Source organism: Prionailurus viverrinus, chromosome D4 (assembly GCF_022837055.1).
Source record: "Prionailurus viverrinus isolate Anna chromosome D4, UM_Priviv_1.0, whole genome shotgun sequence".
Taxonomy (NCBI): Eukaryota; Metazoa; Chordata; class Mammalia; order Carnivora; family Felidae; genus Prionailurus; species Prionailurus viverrinus.
The window spans coordinates 42,583,431-42,597,664 of NC_062573.1; the positions used below are offsets into that span (position 1 = coordinate 42,583,431).

Consider the following 14,234-nt stretch of genomic DNA (forward strand, 5'->3'; position numbering starts at 1 on the left):
TTCATGAATAATAGCTAAAAGCAAAGGTAATTATGATGCTGTAATCTAAATTAGCAATTGCTTATTAAAATAATAATAATAATAAAAAGTATCTTTCCAGATGTTGTACCCAATTTACTGGTAGGCAGTTGCATACAAAATTTACATGTAGCTTTTTTACCTTTACCTTTTCCTTTTTTAAACTTTTTTGTTTTCTTTCTTTAGGCATTTACATGTTTATGTGTTTATTTATTTTAAATATAACTTACCATCAAGTTAGCTAACATACAGTGTATATAATACAGTGTGCCCTTGGCTTTGGGGATTCATCACTTAACATACAACACCCAGTGCTCATCCCAACAAGAGACCTCCAGTGCAATCTGAAGTTCATCTTTTTTAATTTTATGAGTCACAGAACACTTTTTCTTAAGTCTTCCCATTTGGGATAGCCACACGACAAACTGGCCCATCTGTCTTTGCATCGTCACCGTGAGAAATCCTGCCTTAGTTAGGATTTGATTTTACAAGAGGCTTTCAACAATCCCTCCAATTCAATTCAATAAACACAAGTTTGCCTTGTTCCTACTGGCAACTAACCTCTATACAAACTCAGTCCCAAGGAAAAAGTCAACCCATTTTAATACCTTAGGATCCTAAGACATTTGTACCAAAACTTCTTGAGCCATTTGACCTAAGGACTGATTCTGGGTAACATCAGATGTAACTTCTTCTAACACGATGTCTGCTTTACGCTCTAGAGGCATTCAATAAACGTTCATACGCATTTAAATTAGCAGTAACATTAAATGTGAGATCCATACACTTAGGTCCTTAACATAACCTAGTAACTTAAACCTGGTCATATTAAGTAGATATTAGAAAAGGTTGTATGTTTTCGATCTAAAAACTAAGAGGGACACCCGGCTGGCTTAGGCATGCGATTCTTGGTCTCGGGGTCGTGAGTTGAAGTGCCACGTTAAGCATAGAGCTTCAAAGAAATTAAAAAAAAAAAAAAAAAAAAAAAAATATATATATATATATATATATATATATACACACATGTATATGCATATGCATATACATATAAACTAAGATAATGTCACACAATGTGTTAACTCTTAGAAAAGTGATCCTTTCTTCATCCAGTTCCCTGGGACTAACCTATGTATCATTTCACGCTAAATGAATTAAAATAGCAGATTTTTCACATGCATCTCAATTTTGTATCGCAAATAAGGATCTCTGGCTGCACAGGCCGCCTAAACCTTAGTCTATGCAGGCCATGCTTGGATGTGAACTCCGGGAAGCTCACACTAACTGGGCAAAATGGTTCCTACGGTGACACAGATCCTCCGGGGTAAGCCAGGGGCACCGGCATGCAGTTACCTACAGAGACTTCGTCAACACCGTACGTGCCTTCCATCTGCTTCCAAGAGATTTAAGTTCATTATCTGTGGGGTCTAAGACCTCTTCAGTCTTTTACAGATTAGACAAATTAATATATGTAAGTTCTCATTCTTTATAGAAAACATATCTAGCGTTACGTATGCGTCAGCTAAAAATCTTCAAAGAGAGGAAATACAAATACAGTTATGAACCCCAGCAGTCAAGAGATACCACTGGGAAAGCAGAAAGGCCTACCTCTTCGGGCAGATGAAGAACGGTATGCTCTCCCGCGCTAAAATGTGACAGAGATTTATAGGCAGCGTTTGCTACAATTGATTCCTAGATGGGGTAACAGTAAGACAAACAAAAGAAACAATATATATTACACATCACCTCTGGAGGAAGAACAAAATTCCCACGCCAACCTCAAAGTGCTATAGTCAGGGCTTTGGAAATCGTATTCATGGCTTGCTTACTAGGTCCCACTAAAAAGAGAGAGAAATCAGCACTCGGTAGAGAGATCAGAAGCACTGTGTTTTTATCCCAGTTCGGACATTAAACATCAATTCACTCCAAATCGCTCAGGTCCCCATCAGGTGGCATGGTTTACCGAAGCAGTATATGGATTTAAAGTCCAATCCGTTGGAATTAGGTTCTGATTCTCCAGCTACTAAAAAGTTAGCCCATGGGAATCTAAGCTCATACACTCATGAGTGTAGTATAACGTCACCAACAGACACCCTCTTCTTTGTACTCCTTGATTGGAAATGACATCTAAAAAATGAACTGGACTTTTTGTTTGTTTGATATGCTCATTGCTGAGGGACAGGCAAAGCAGCAAAGGGGAAGGGCCATTAAAAAAATGACGCAATGGCACCAGTCTCTCTTTACATCTGTCAGCTTCACCAGGTAACAAGTGCCTTTTATGACAAAAATGCATTAATGGGCATAAACTGGAAAGAATTTCTAGGGGCGCCTGGGTGGCTCGGTCGGTTAGGCGTCCGATTCTTGGTTTCGGCTCAGGTCATGATCTCACAGTTCGTGAGTTCAAGTTCCACATTGGGCTCAGCACTGGCAGTGCAGACGCCTGCTTGGGATTCTCCCTCTCTCTCTCCCTCTCTCTGCCCCTCCCCTGCTCATGCTCGCGCTCTCTCTCTCTCAAAATAAATAAATTATTAAAAAAATAAAAAAGAAAAGAATTTCGAAAACCTAAACTTACTAATGTCAGAATTCTTTTAAGATCAAGAAGCCATCATTTCAAATTAGTTATATTTTTTTATTCAGAGAGTCTTGTTTCACAGTTCTTTCCCACCTGGGTTGCGTTTCACTGACACCCTTGTGATAGTACCTTGTTTTGAGTGTGGGTCCAGAGGAAGCTGAGGACTTGGACTTTAAAATTCTGAAAAATCAATAAACATCACAATAAATTTTTAAGTCGAAGGCAAAACTGACAACAATCTAAAGCAGCAAACGGTGCAAATTAAATCACTTTCAAAATTATACCGCTAGTGACAGACTTCATCTGTATTTACCCATCATTCAGAAAATGAAAATGCTCAGAAACAGACTCATCATGGAAACATATGGACATTTCGAACACAGTGAGATGTTAGGATTACTAAATTGAGAAAACTGACCATTTTTTGCAGACCTCTCAAGTCCTACCTAGTACGAATGTCACTCCTCTTTCATGCCACTGCTCCCAGGAGGCAGTTCTCCCCTCTCCAAGTGACCATATGGCCCATGGCACACTTCAGCATCTGGTTTGATTATCTGTGTATGTGGCTAACTCCCTAGTAGATTTACACTCCTTAGGGCAGTGACTGACTTTTTCATTTCCAAAGCCTATACTATGAAGCCCAGGTCCTCAAATGACAAATATTTAATAAGTAACTAAGCTTAAAAAGCCATTTCTTTTCCAAGGCCCACAGTCTTCATCATTTCAATCACATCTAATTTCTTGTCCTTATAAATCATAGAAGGTTCTTCTATAACTCCTTGTCTTTGTATATTCTATTTCTTAGACTTCAATACGAAGCAACATTTTTTTTTTTTTTTATTCTACAAGAACCTAGTCTTATAGCACCAACTAAATAAGGTTTACTTCAATCCCTCCTAGAATGCTGGCCCCTTCCACACCATACTCTCATAGCCCTTTGATTAAGTGTACTCACCCATCAAATGTTATTATTATTGGCACAAAAACAGACATTCAGATCAGTGGAACAGAATAGAGAACCCAGAAATGGACCCACAAACGTATGGCCAGCTAATCTTTGACAAAGCAGAAAAGAATACCCAATGGAATCAAGACAGTGTCTTCAGCAAACAGTGCTGGGAAAACTGGACGCCGACATGCAGAAAAATGAACCCGGACCACTTTCTTACACCAGATGCAAAAATAAACTCAAAATGGATGAAAGACCTAAACGTAAGACAGGAAGCCATCACAATCCTAGAGGAGAAAGCGGGCAAAACCTCTTTGACCTCAGTCTCAGCAACTTCTTACTAAACGCGTCTCTGGAGGCAAGGGAAACAAAAGTAAAAATGAACTATTGGGACCTCATCAAGACAAAATGCTTCTGCACAGCAAAGGAAACAATTAGTAAAACTAAAAGGCAACTGAAAGAATGGGAGAAGATATTTGCAAATGACGTATTAGATAAAGAGTTAGTATGCAAAATCTCCAAAGAACTTATCCCAACTCAGCATCCAAAAAAACAAATAATCCAGTGAAGAAATGGGCAAAAGACATGAAGAGACACTTCTCCAAAGAATACATCCAGATGGCTAACAGACACTTGAAAAGATGCTCAACATCACTCATCATCAGGGAAATACAAATTAAAACCACAATGAGATACAACCTTATACCTGTCAGAATGGCTAACATTAACAACTCAGGCAACAACAGATGTTGGCAAGGATGCAGAGAAAGAGGATCTCTTTTGCATTGTTGGTGGGAATGCAAGCTGGTGCAGCCACTTTGGAAAACAGTATGGGGGTTCCTCAAAAAACTAAAAATAGAACTATCCTACCACCCAGCAATTGCATTACTAGGTATTTATCCAAGGGATACCAGTGTGCTATCACAAAGGGGCACATGCACCCCAATTTTTATAGCAGCTCTATCGACAATAGCCAAAGTATGGAAAGAGCCCAAATGTCCATCGATGGTTGAATGGATAAAGAAGATGTGTGTGTATATATGTATACACACACACACACACACACACACACACACACACACACACACACTCATTCAAAAAGAATGAAATCTTGCCATTTGCAACTACGTGGATAGAACTAGAGGGTATTAATGCGAAGTGGAATTAGAGAAAGACAAATCTACGATTTCACTCATATGTGGAATCTAAGATACAAAACAGATGAACATAAGGGAAGGGAAGCAAAAATAATATGAAAGCAAGGAGGGGGACAAAACATGAGACTCTTAAATACAGAGAACAAACTAAGGGTTGCCAGAGGGGTTATGGGAGGAGGGATAGGCTAAATGGGTAAGGGGCATTAAGAAAGACACTTGTTGGGATGAGTACTGGGTGTTATACATAGGGGATGAATCATTGGAATCTACTCCTGAAATTATCATTGCACTATATGCTAACTAAGTTGGATGTAAATTAAAAATACAATAAAAAAACTTTTAAATGTTATTACAATTATTGTTGCTTACGTCCACCTCTTCTGCCAACCTTTGAGCTCTTGGAAGGCAAGGACTGGGGCGCGCCTGGGTGGCTCAGTGGGTTAAGCGTCTGACTTCTCTTCAGGTCATGATCTCATAGTTCGTGAGTTTGAGCCCCGCGTCAGGCTCTCCGCTGCCAGGGCAGAGCCCGCTTCAGATCCTCTGTTTCCCTCTCTGTCTCTCTCAAAAATAAATAAACACTTAAAAAAAAAAAAAAGGAAGGCAAGGACTGACAACATGGTGTAATGGGAAAGTACGGACTAGGGAGCTAAAAGTTACAGGTTTAGACACCAGCCTTCATTTAGAAACTACAATGTTCGTCAAGTTACTTGCCTAGCATGTGGCAGGTACTTAATAAACATTTAATGAATGGATGAACCTCGTCAAATTTCAGATCCTTTAGCTATAAAATGAAAAATAATACCTTCCAGTGAGACATTGTAACAAATTGGTATAAATTAATGGGAAAGGTGCTGGGAATATAATAAACACTTAAAAAGAATATCTAGAATATGTATTAGTGTCTGTAAAGCCGAGCACAGTTTTAATAAATATATCCTGAGTCAATGAATGGATACACAAGCACTTTGCAAAGCAATTCAGAAAATACACTAATGGAAGCATCGTGGCTATTTTCAACAAGCTTATACTTTAATGGGAAAAATAATATATGCACAAACACACATATCTGTAGTATAAGATAGAAATAAATGTTCTTAAAGATGCCTGGGTGGCTCAGTCGGTTGAGCTTCTGGCTTCGGCTCTGTCATGATACTGCGGTTTGTGAGTTCAAGCCCTACATGCTTGAGATTCGGTGTCTCCCTCTCTTTCTGCCCCTCCCCTGCTCTTTCTCAAAATAAATAAACGTTTTTTTAAAAGAGAAATGCTCTTAGAATAGTATAAAGAATCAAGTCTCTAGCAATAGATTCCCACTTGCACAAAAATTCTCAAAGAACGGGATGAATTCAACCAATTACGTATTGTCTAAAATCGATTTTAAAATTAGAGATTGGGAAAAAAAAGCAATTCTGACAGAAAACAATGTGCACAAAGGAAATGAAATGGAAAAGTTTGGAGGCAGGAAAAGAAAAAAAAAAAAAACCTTACCAGTGGTTTAATTTTCCTAGAGTGCAGGGGGCAGGAAAAATAGAGGGAGGCCAGATTCTAAAAGACCTGATTAGGTATTTACTGGTTAGGTAAAGAGGGGTTGGACTCCATTTTAGGCAAACACAAGACACTGCAGTGACTGGGAACAGCAACGACCTAAGAAATGCTTTGGGAAAATTATACCCAAACTCTAAGCAGTTAACAGAGAACCCGTTATCTAGATACATATAGGGAGAGAGGCAAAGAGGGAGGGAGAAAGGAAGGCAACGGATGGTAAGAGAAGAGAAGATGAGGGAAAAGAGGGGGACGGGGAGAGACAGAGAGAGGGCAAGACAGACAGATCGAGACAAATGGACAGAGGTCTCCTTCTACATGTCTTTATTTCTGCTTCCAAGTGGATATGGTCACTGAAGGGCTCTCTCTTACTGGGAGGAAACTGATGGATGGAATGGCCTCAAAGCAATCTATCTGAGCAACAAGGAACCTCATGAAGATATGCATGAAGATTGGGGCGCCTGGGTGGCTCCATCAGTTAAGCGTCCGACTTCGACTCCGGTCATGATCTTGCGGCTTCTGAGTTCGAGCCCCGCGTCGGGCTCTGGGCTGACCGCTCAGAGCCCGGAGCCTGCTTCAGATTCAGTGTCACCCTCTCTCTGCCCCTCCTCTGCCTAGCACTCTGTCTCTCTCTCAAAAATAAATAAACATTAAAAGAATTGAAAAAAAAAAAAAACGATAAGCATGAAGATACACCAGAATAAGACACCACTGGAAAAGAATGTAGGTACGTTCAAAAAAGAAAAAAAATCAAGTCCCGCCTCCCCACAACAGAAAACTGACAGCCACTGGTAAGCAGAGAGAAGAAACCAGCACAAAAGCCAGTTCCTAAATTAACCTGTAATAAAATCTGAATAACTCAAAGTACAAGCAATACAAAGGTATATGAGTTCAGTCCTTGAAAACAGAAAATGAATATACACAACATGTCCTTACTTTGGCTTTTAGTCTTAGCTCTGTGTTACTAGCCCAACAGACTTTCTGACGACGTAAGTATACGTATCGTAACGGTCGCCATAAAAAAGATGGTTGGTGAACTACATACTCTAGAGTCGCAAATTGAATTCTTTTTTTTTTTTTAATACCCTGAAACAAAAACCCAAATGTGAGAATAAACTCACGGTCCCCTATATTGGTTCAATCATGCATGAACTATTTATTGAATATATGTTATGTGCCAGGCGCTATGCTAGGTATTGTATCTTCAGGAAGGACAAGTTTGATTTCATCCACTGTGCAGCACTAAGAATGATTGGAAGAAGTATTATCTTATAATCCTGCCTTCTCACATAATCTAAAGCATTTAAGAGACTATTATTGGATTCTTACGGGGGAGGTAGTTTATCAAAGTCGGTGAAGAACTAAATCAAACTAAAAGTTCACGAAGACTTCAAGTGAAAATCAATTGCTCCTCTTTAATGGAAAAAGGGAAAAGGTGAGCATGAGCGGCGATATGGCGACAAAAGTCGAGACATAAATGAATTCGCCACTCTCTCATTTGACTCATTTCAAGAAGAGATAATACAGAAAATGTTAAGTAGAATATATGAATCTTCTAGCAAAGCATCTTCCACCAAGTGTTTCGGGGCACTACAATGACAAATACTGAGCAGCTCATAAAATTATTTTCCTCTCGGGGCGGTGGGGTGGCTCAGTTAGTTAAGTCCGCTTTCAGCTCAGGTCATGATCTCACAGTCCGTGAGTTTGAGCCCCGTGTCAGGCTCTGTGCTGACAGCTCAGAGCCTGGAGCCTGCTTTGGATTCTGTGTCTCCCCCTCTCTCTGCCCCTCCCCTGCTCATGCTCTGTCTCTCTCTGTCTCAAAAATAAATAAAAACATTAAAAAAATTAATTAAAAAATTATTTTCCTCTCCTAAGACAGTTTGATTTTTCAATCATCCTCATTGTATAGACGTTCATAGGAAATGTGAACTAACATGTAAAAATCAAATCTATGACAAACGTAGAAGCAAAACACAAATGACAGTATGTCTGTACTATGGGAGACTTCTGCCCTGCCTTATTAAAGTCTTTGTGACATTTTTTACAAGTAAAAACACCAACAAAATGAATTTCAACTTTTGGCCTCAGGAATTCTATTGCTTTAGAAACACCGTTTTTAACACACTGACTTTTTAAAATCTTGACTATCTTCTCCTAATAAAAACTTGCTATCCTTTAGGTAAATAAGCCTTAAAAAGACAGAATCGATAGGATGGATATTCTCCTACTCCTACTCCACGAAGATTTCACATTCTCAGAACAAAATGTGGTAAAGGAGTTTTGGCAAAGGTTACGAATATCCTCTTCCGTAAGTTATCATAAGGCCCACGTCTTTCCAAGGTAGAAACAGATAATTTATCGAGCTCCAAGTGCATACCTCATATTCAGCTGTATTGACTGTCAAGGAAGGAACCAGAGAGAACAGTTCACTGAGGGTCTTCAAAATGAGAGGTCTCGTGTCACAGCTGAGCTTCGGGGAGAGAGCATTCCACGTGGAGCGAATGCAAACAACCTGGGAAGCAAATAAAAAAGTCAACACCCAACCAAATCCCAACGGACAGGAGGCCACTAGTAAAGAGGAGTCGCTTTATTATGAGGAAACTAGGAAAGAACAAGAAGAGTATTCCCGGAAGTTAAGATTTGATAAGGTAATCACTCCTCAAAAGAACTTTTTTATTTATTTTATTTTAATTTTTATGTTTTCAAAAGAACTTATTTAAACCAAGGTAAACAACTGTTGAAGAAGACTCAGCCTGATTCACACGATGGCTTCTTTACTACTTTATTTTGGTGAATCAAGGAAATAAAACTCACACATGCGTGCACATGCGTACACACACACACACACACACACACATACACCAGATTAGCCATATACATTGTTGAAGAATCATCGCCTGAAACAAAGAAGGGTAAGCCAACGTTAGAACAGTTTTAAAGACAGGTAGGTATACACAGTGTTTGTGGTCTTTCAGTCCTGCTGAAACTGCATCACCACTCCGAAAATTGAGATGTTAACAGATATAAATCGAACACACTCAAGTCATCTTGCAAACATTTAAAGGGGTCTGGAGAATAAGTGTATTATTTAAAATAATAATGGGGGGGCACCTGGGTGGTTTGGTCGGTTAAGTGCCTGACTCTTGATTTTAGCTCAGGTCATGATCTCCCCGTTCGTGAGTTCAAACCCCTCACTGTCAATGCACAGCCTGTTTGGGAGTTGCCCTCTCTCCTTCTCTCTCTCTGCCCCTCCCCTGCTTGCTCTTTCTCTCTCTCTCTCTCCCTCATTCATGAATAAACTTTAAAATAATAATTGGGGTTCCTAGATCCAAGCAACTCTGGATCTCAGGGTGATAAGTTAAAGCCCCACGCTGGGCACAGAGCTTACTTTAAAATAGATATATAAATATATCGACAGATTGGTAGATAAATTACTTTAAACCTTGGTTTTCAAAGTCTCTATGGATTTTTTTAAGAGGCTGTTAAATGATAAAATAAAACTACAGCTCTGGGATGCCTGGGTGGCTCAGTCGGTTAAGTGTCTGACTATTGATCTCAGCTCTGGTCTTATCTTAGGGCTGTGAGTTCAAGCCCTGCGATGGGCTCTGAGCTGGGCGTGAAGTCTCTTTACAAAGAAAACAAAACAAAACAACAACAACAACAACACCCCACCGCCCAACAAAAATGTTATTTTTAACTTGACCCAATTTTCTAAATCAAGTGTTCTTAGTTCATTTCAGTATCGTTCATTTCAGTATCTCGTTTTCTGGATATTCAAATGTCTCTTAAGTTCGATCCCAACTACAACAGACGATTTCTTCACGTACAGATATTTTATTAAAATTTTAAAACTCAGGCAGGAAGAGTGCCAACACAGATCAATTAGATAGAGTTTAACAAGGATTAATCTTTCTCAAATACTCCCATCTCTTCTCTGAAGCTTCAATTAACACACAATTTATCTCCATCTATAAACATACATTATTTAGGAAAAACTACATAAGGTAGTAAGTGAAAAGATGTCAAAGATAAATGAATATACTTAAGGACACAGATTAAGGAGAGGCTTAAAGAGGAGACGGCAAAGAATATCTCAGAACAGCTGGAGTTGACGCTTTTGCTCTTATTTTGTTCTTTCCACGAAAGAGCAGAAAAGTGGTCTTTGGCTTGGGGTCCACTACAAATTTGGATCCCATTAACATATACTAAGGGGGCACCTTGGAGGCTCAGTTGGTTGAGCGTCAGTTTGCGATCTCGAAGTTTGTGAGTTCGAGCCCCACAGAGAAGCATAAAGTACTAAGAGGAACAATGGAATATAAAACACAATCGAGTATTTCAAAGAACTTAGCCCCTATTGGAAAGGAAGAGAAACGTATGCAATCCTAAATTATCAGGAAACAAAAGGTGTATTGTTAGAACCTAAACTGTCTTCAACAGAAAAGAGTTTCAGGAGGCACCGGGGAGTAAAGCTTTGTCTGGGGGTAGGGGTCATCAGAGAGAACATCGAGAGCCAGGAAGCCGTGAGATGGGACTTGAGGAAGGAATGGACAGAAATCAGGCAGACACTCCAGGAGAAAGTGGAAAGCATTAAGTCAGAACCCAAAACACAAAACCAGTGGCCAAAGTACCGGTGAGGAAAGACTGGCACATCAGAGAGTCCCTAGGATACCAAAACAGTTTCAATCAGAATCAAAAAAGAAAAGGAATCCTCCAGGGGTTTCTGAGTTGGGGAACAATCAAAATTAAAATGCCAGGGGCACCTGGGTGGCTCAGTTGGCTGAATGTCCAACTCTTGATTTCAGCTCAGGTCATGATCCCAGGGTCATGGGATCGAGCCCTGCATCAGGCTCTGCACTGAACGTGGGGCCTGCTTAAAGATTCTCTCTCTCTCTGTCGCCTCCCCCTCCCCCGGTAAAAACTGAAATGCTACTTTTGAAAGATTCTTCTGGTAGTCTCATAGCCAAAGTCAAAGCAGTCACCCAAACAAATTCCTATTTCTCACTGGTCCCTATCACATACAGAGCCTCAAACGTTTTCCAAAAACCCCATGCTCACTAATTGTACTCACTAATTGTCTATGCTTTCTCTTCACTTTAAATGCCTGTCCGATTCCAACTGAGGTGTTTCAAGACCCAGTTCAAAGCCCCGTTCCACAATTAAGTTTTCTTACAATTCAAGCCCTCCTTTTATCCCTTTCCTTTCCTCTACCTTCCAACTCTTAAAACTCTGTACCATCCAATTTAGCATTTAATTATATACTGTCTCGTATTATTCACTATTTTCGTGAATGTAAGTTGTCTCCTCAAGTAGATATTAAGTTCTCTGAAGACAATGATCATGTCTTTTGATTCTCCTTCCCCACTCACCGCGCATGATAATAAGTATATATCAGATTATCAGTCCTTATCAACGACTCATGGTCCTGGAACCTGAGGAGTACTAAATGTGAGATGGAGAATAAAAGAACGCAAAGAACTAGGAGGATGAATTGGGAAGGGACAGGTTTTGCACCTAAAGACCCGAGTGAATAAAAAGCAACATGTAAAAAGGAGGGAAAAGTGGAAGAAAAGGCGTATCTGTAGGAGATGAGGAGTTCCGTGTGGGAGATGTTTGCTGTGAGTTGACGGAAAGACATCCAGAGAGAAATATCCTGCAGGCAAGAGGAAAGGAAAGTACTATAACTCAGATGTGAGGTTGGTCGCCAACAGCTTTGTCGTTTGAATATTTCTACAAATCAAAATACGCCGAGCCAAGTACGGCCGCACAGATGCTCTGATGCACCCTGCCCACCAGCAGAGACGACGTCTGGCCACCAAGTACAGAAGTACAAAAAAGGGCCTTGCCCTTTCCATGGGTGGTGGGTGGGGAGGAAGGCTATATCCTCCAAGTATTGTCAAGGGCTCACAGAACTTTTTTAAAGAAGTCTTCCGCCTAGAAAGTTTGAAAGCTAATGGCTGAAATGGTACTGGACATATGGAAAATATTTCAGAACCCCAGCCATGAACTGTGGCCTTAAACATAAGCAAAGGATACCTGCAGGGAATACTTGTAAATCCGGCTTGCTCCCATACATAATCGGAAACAGGGCAGCCTCTAGTAAAGAAGGCTGCTTTCTCTGACCCTCCCAACTCTGGGCTATTCTTGACACCACATCTCAGAGATCTTCTGACCCTGAGAGCACCTTAGATTTAATCTGTTACCATCTTGCTACGTGCATCTCGTGGAACCCCGTGGATCTGACCCACACTACTCATCTGACTTGTACAATCTGTCAAATTACATCAGGTTCGTCAGTTTACTGGCTTGTTCTGCCTCTACTATGCATCACCCAATGACTTGTCTGTTTTCAGAAAGCAGACTGACTTCTGGCTCTAGCAATGGGATAGGCCACACCTGAAATGACTGATAATGAAGGAAATTCTGCTACATACAGCTGAGCTGAAGAGGAAGAAAAAGGGGCGGGAGGGGTTGGTGTTAATTAGCCAGTGCCCGAAACAAGAAGGGAAATAACTATGCTGAGGTATTTTAAGAAAGTCGTCAGTTTCCATAACCTAATAGCTTGTGTTTCGAAGTCCACATGGAAAGAGGAGATACTACCTTTAGCCTACAGGAGGCAGGGAGTTGGAACGGAGCGCCCTTGAAGGGCTGCACCCTTAGTGTAACAGCTGGACTGAAAACCAACAAGCTGAGACATTAACATAAAAAATGGCAGTGACGTGGGGGCACCTGGATCACTTCAAGGGCTATTCCTCCAACACATAACCCAAATGGTTCACATGGAAAAATGAAGTAAAATACGCTTCTCTAAAAAAGGAGTTCGGAAAACTATAACAATACAGTCCGACATGAAAGAACTTTTTAAAGCAACAAACAGCAGGACTAAAAAAATCCCAAGATCTTCAGATAACAAAATGGAAATACAGAAGTACTTGAAAGAATTAAAGATTTCAGACAGGGCATTTAATTCCCAGTAAAAGAGTATGGCATGATGGGGGTGTCTGAGTCACTCAGTCGGTTAAGCATCCAACTCTTGATTTTAGCTCAAGTCATGATCTCACCGTTTGTGAGATCGAGCTCCACATGGGGTTCTGTGCTGACAGCGTGGAGCCTGCTTGGGATTCTCCCTCTCTCTTCCTCTCTCCCTGCTCCTCCCCTGCTCTCTGTCTCTCAAAACGAATAAATAAACTTAAAAAAAAAAAAAGAGTATGGCATGATGGAAAAGAAGAGGCAAGTTTGGAAAAGAGCCAATCTCCAGAATCAAAGCATGTCATCACTGAAATTATTGACCCAAAAGATAAGAAGTTGTCCTAAACACTCACCTGAGAGATCAGAGTTACAAAATATAAAAAGAAATTTCAAAATCGGGTTGTATCCAAAGAGGTGGCCTTCCTTATGTTTATCAAGAGTTCCTAAAGGAGTTTAATTTTAGAATGGCCCTTGGAGAAGTGGTTGATTCCAGGACTAGACTAAGAAAATGTAACATAAGTCTGGAGCATCTTATGATGCCAAAAGTAGGGATGTGTTCAAAAAAGGATGTCAACTTGTTGAAGGGGCCTAAGAGCCAATTTTAAAGTGTTCCCAATGGCCAAATAAATATCCCCTGAGTCCACAGAGGCATAGCTAGATAAATAAGTAAGCAAATAAAAAAGAAGGCACAGCTCTTCCTTAGAGAAAAATTCCAATTAATAAACGCAGAAGCAACGAAAGAAAGAAATCATCGCCATTAGACAAACACCACAGGAATAACTGTCACAGGCAAGAGCTGCTGGTGGATAAGATTAGTGGACAAAAGTGTGAGAACAAACAGGACAACTGGATGGTCTCAAAGTATCTCCTCCAAGAAATGTGTTAATTACAAAAGAAAAAAACCAGTAACCGTGATGTAGAAAAACCCAGGATGTATCACATTCACCGAGTATTGAGTAGTGAAGGTTAATATCACCAGTAATGACACATACCAACATCATGTACTCCTGATATGATACGGTGAGAAACACTACTT

General features: G+C 40.2%; 1 protein-coding gene across 9 annotated transcripts in view; it reads right to left on the reverse strand.

Moving 5' to 3' along the window:
* FOCAD (focadhesin) overlaps nt 1–14,234 on the reverse strand; it is a 313,853-nt gene that overhangs the window by 118,903 nt on the left and 180,716 nt on the right. For all 9 annotated transcript variants that reach the window (XR_007146086.1, XM_047828975.1, XM_047828979.1 and 6 more), the window contains 3 exons: nt 8,610–8,744; nt 2,717–2,767; nt 1,624–1,707 (listed from right to left, as the gene is read on the reverse strand). Coding sequence is in view for 8 of the 9 variants with exons in the window: in XM_047828975.1 (XP_047684931.1) it covers nt 1,624–1,707; nt 2,717–2,767; nt 8,610–8,744 (270 nt within the window). In the remaining variant the exon portion in view is untranslated. The remainder of the gene's footprint in view (nt 1–1,623; nt 1,708–2,716; nt 2,768–8,609; nt 8,745–14,234) is intronic.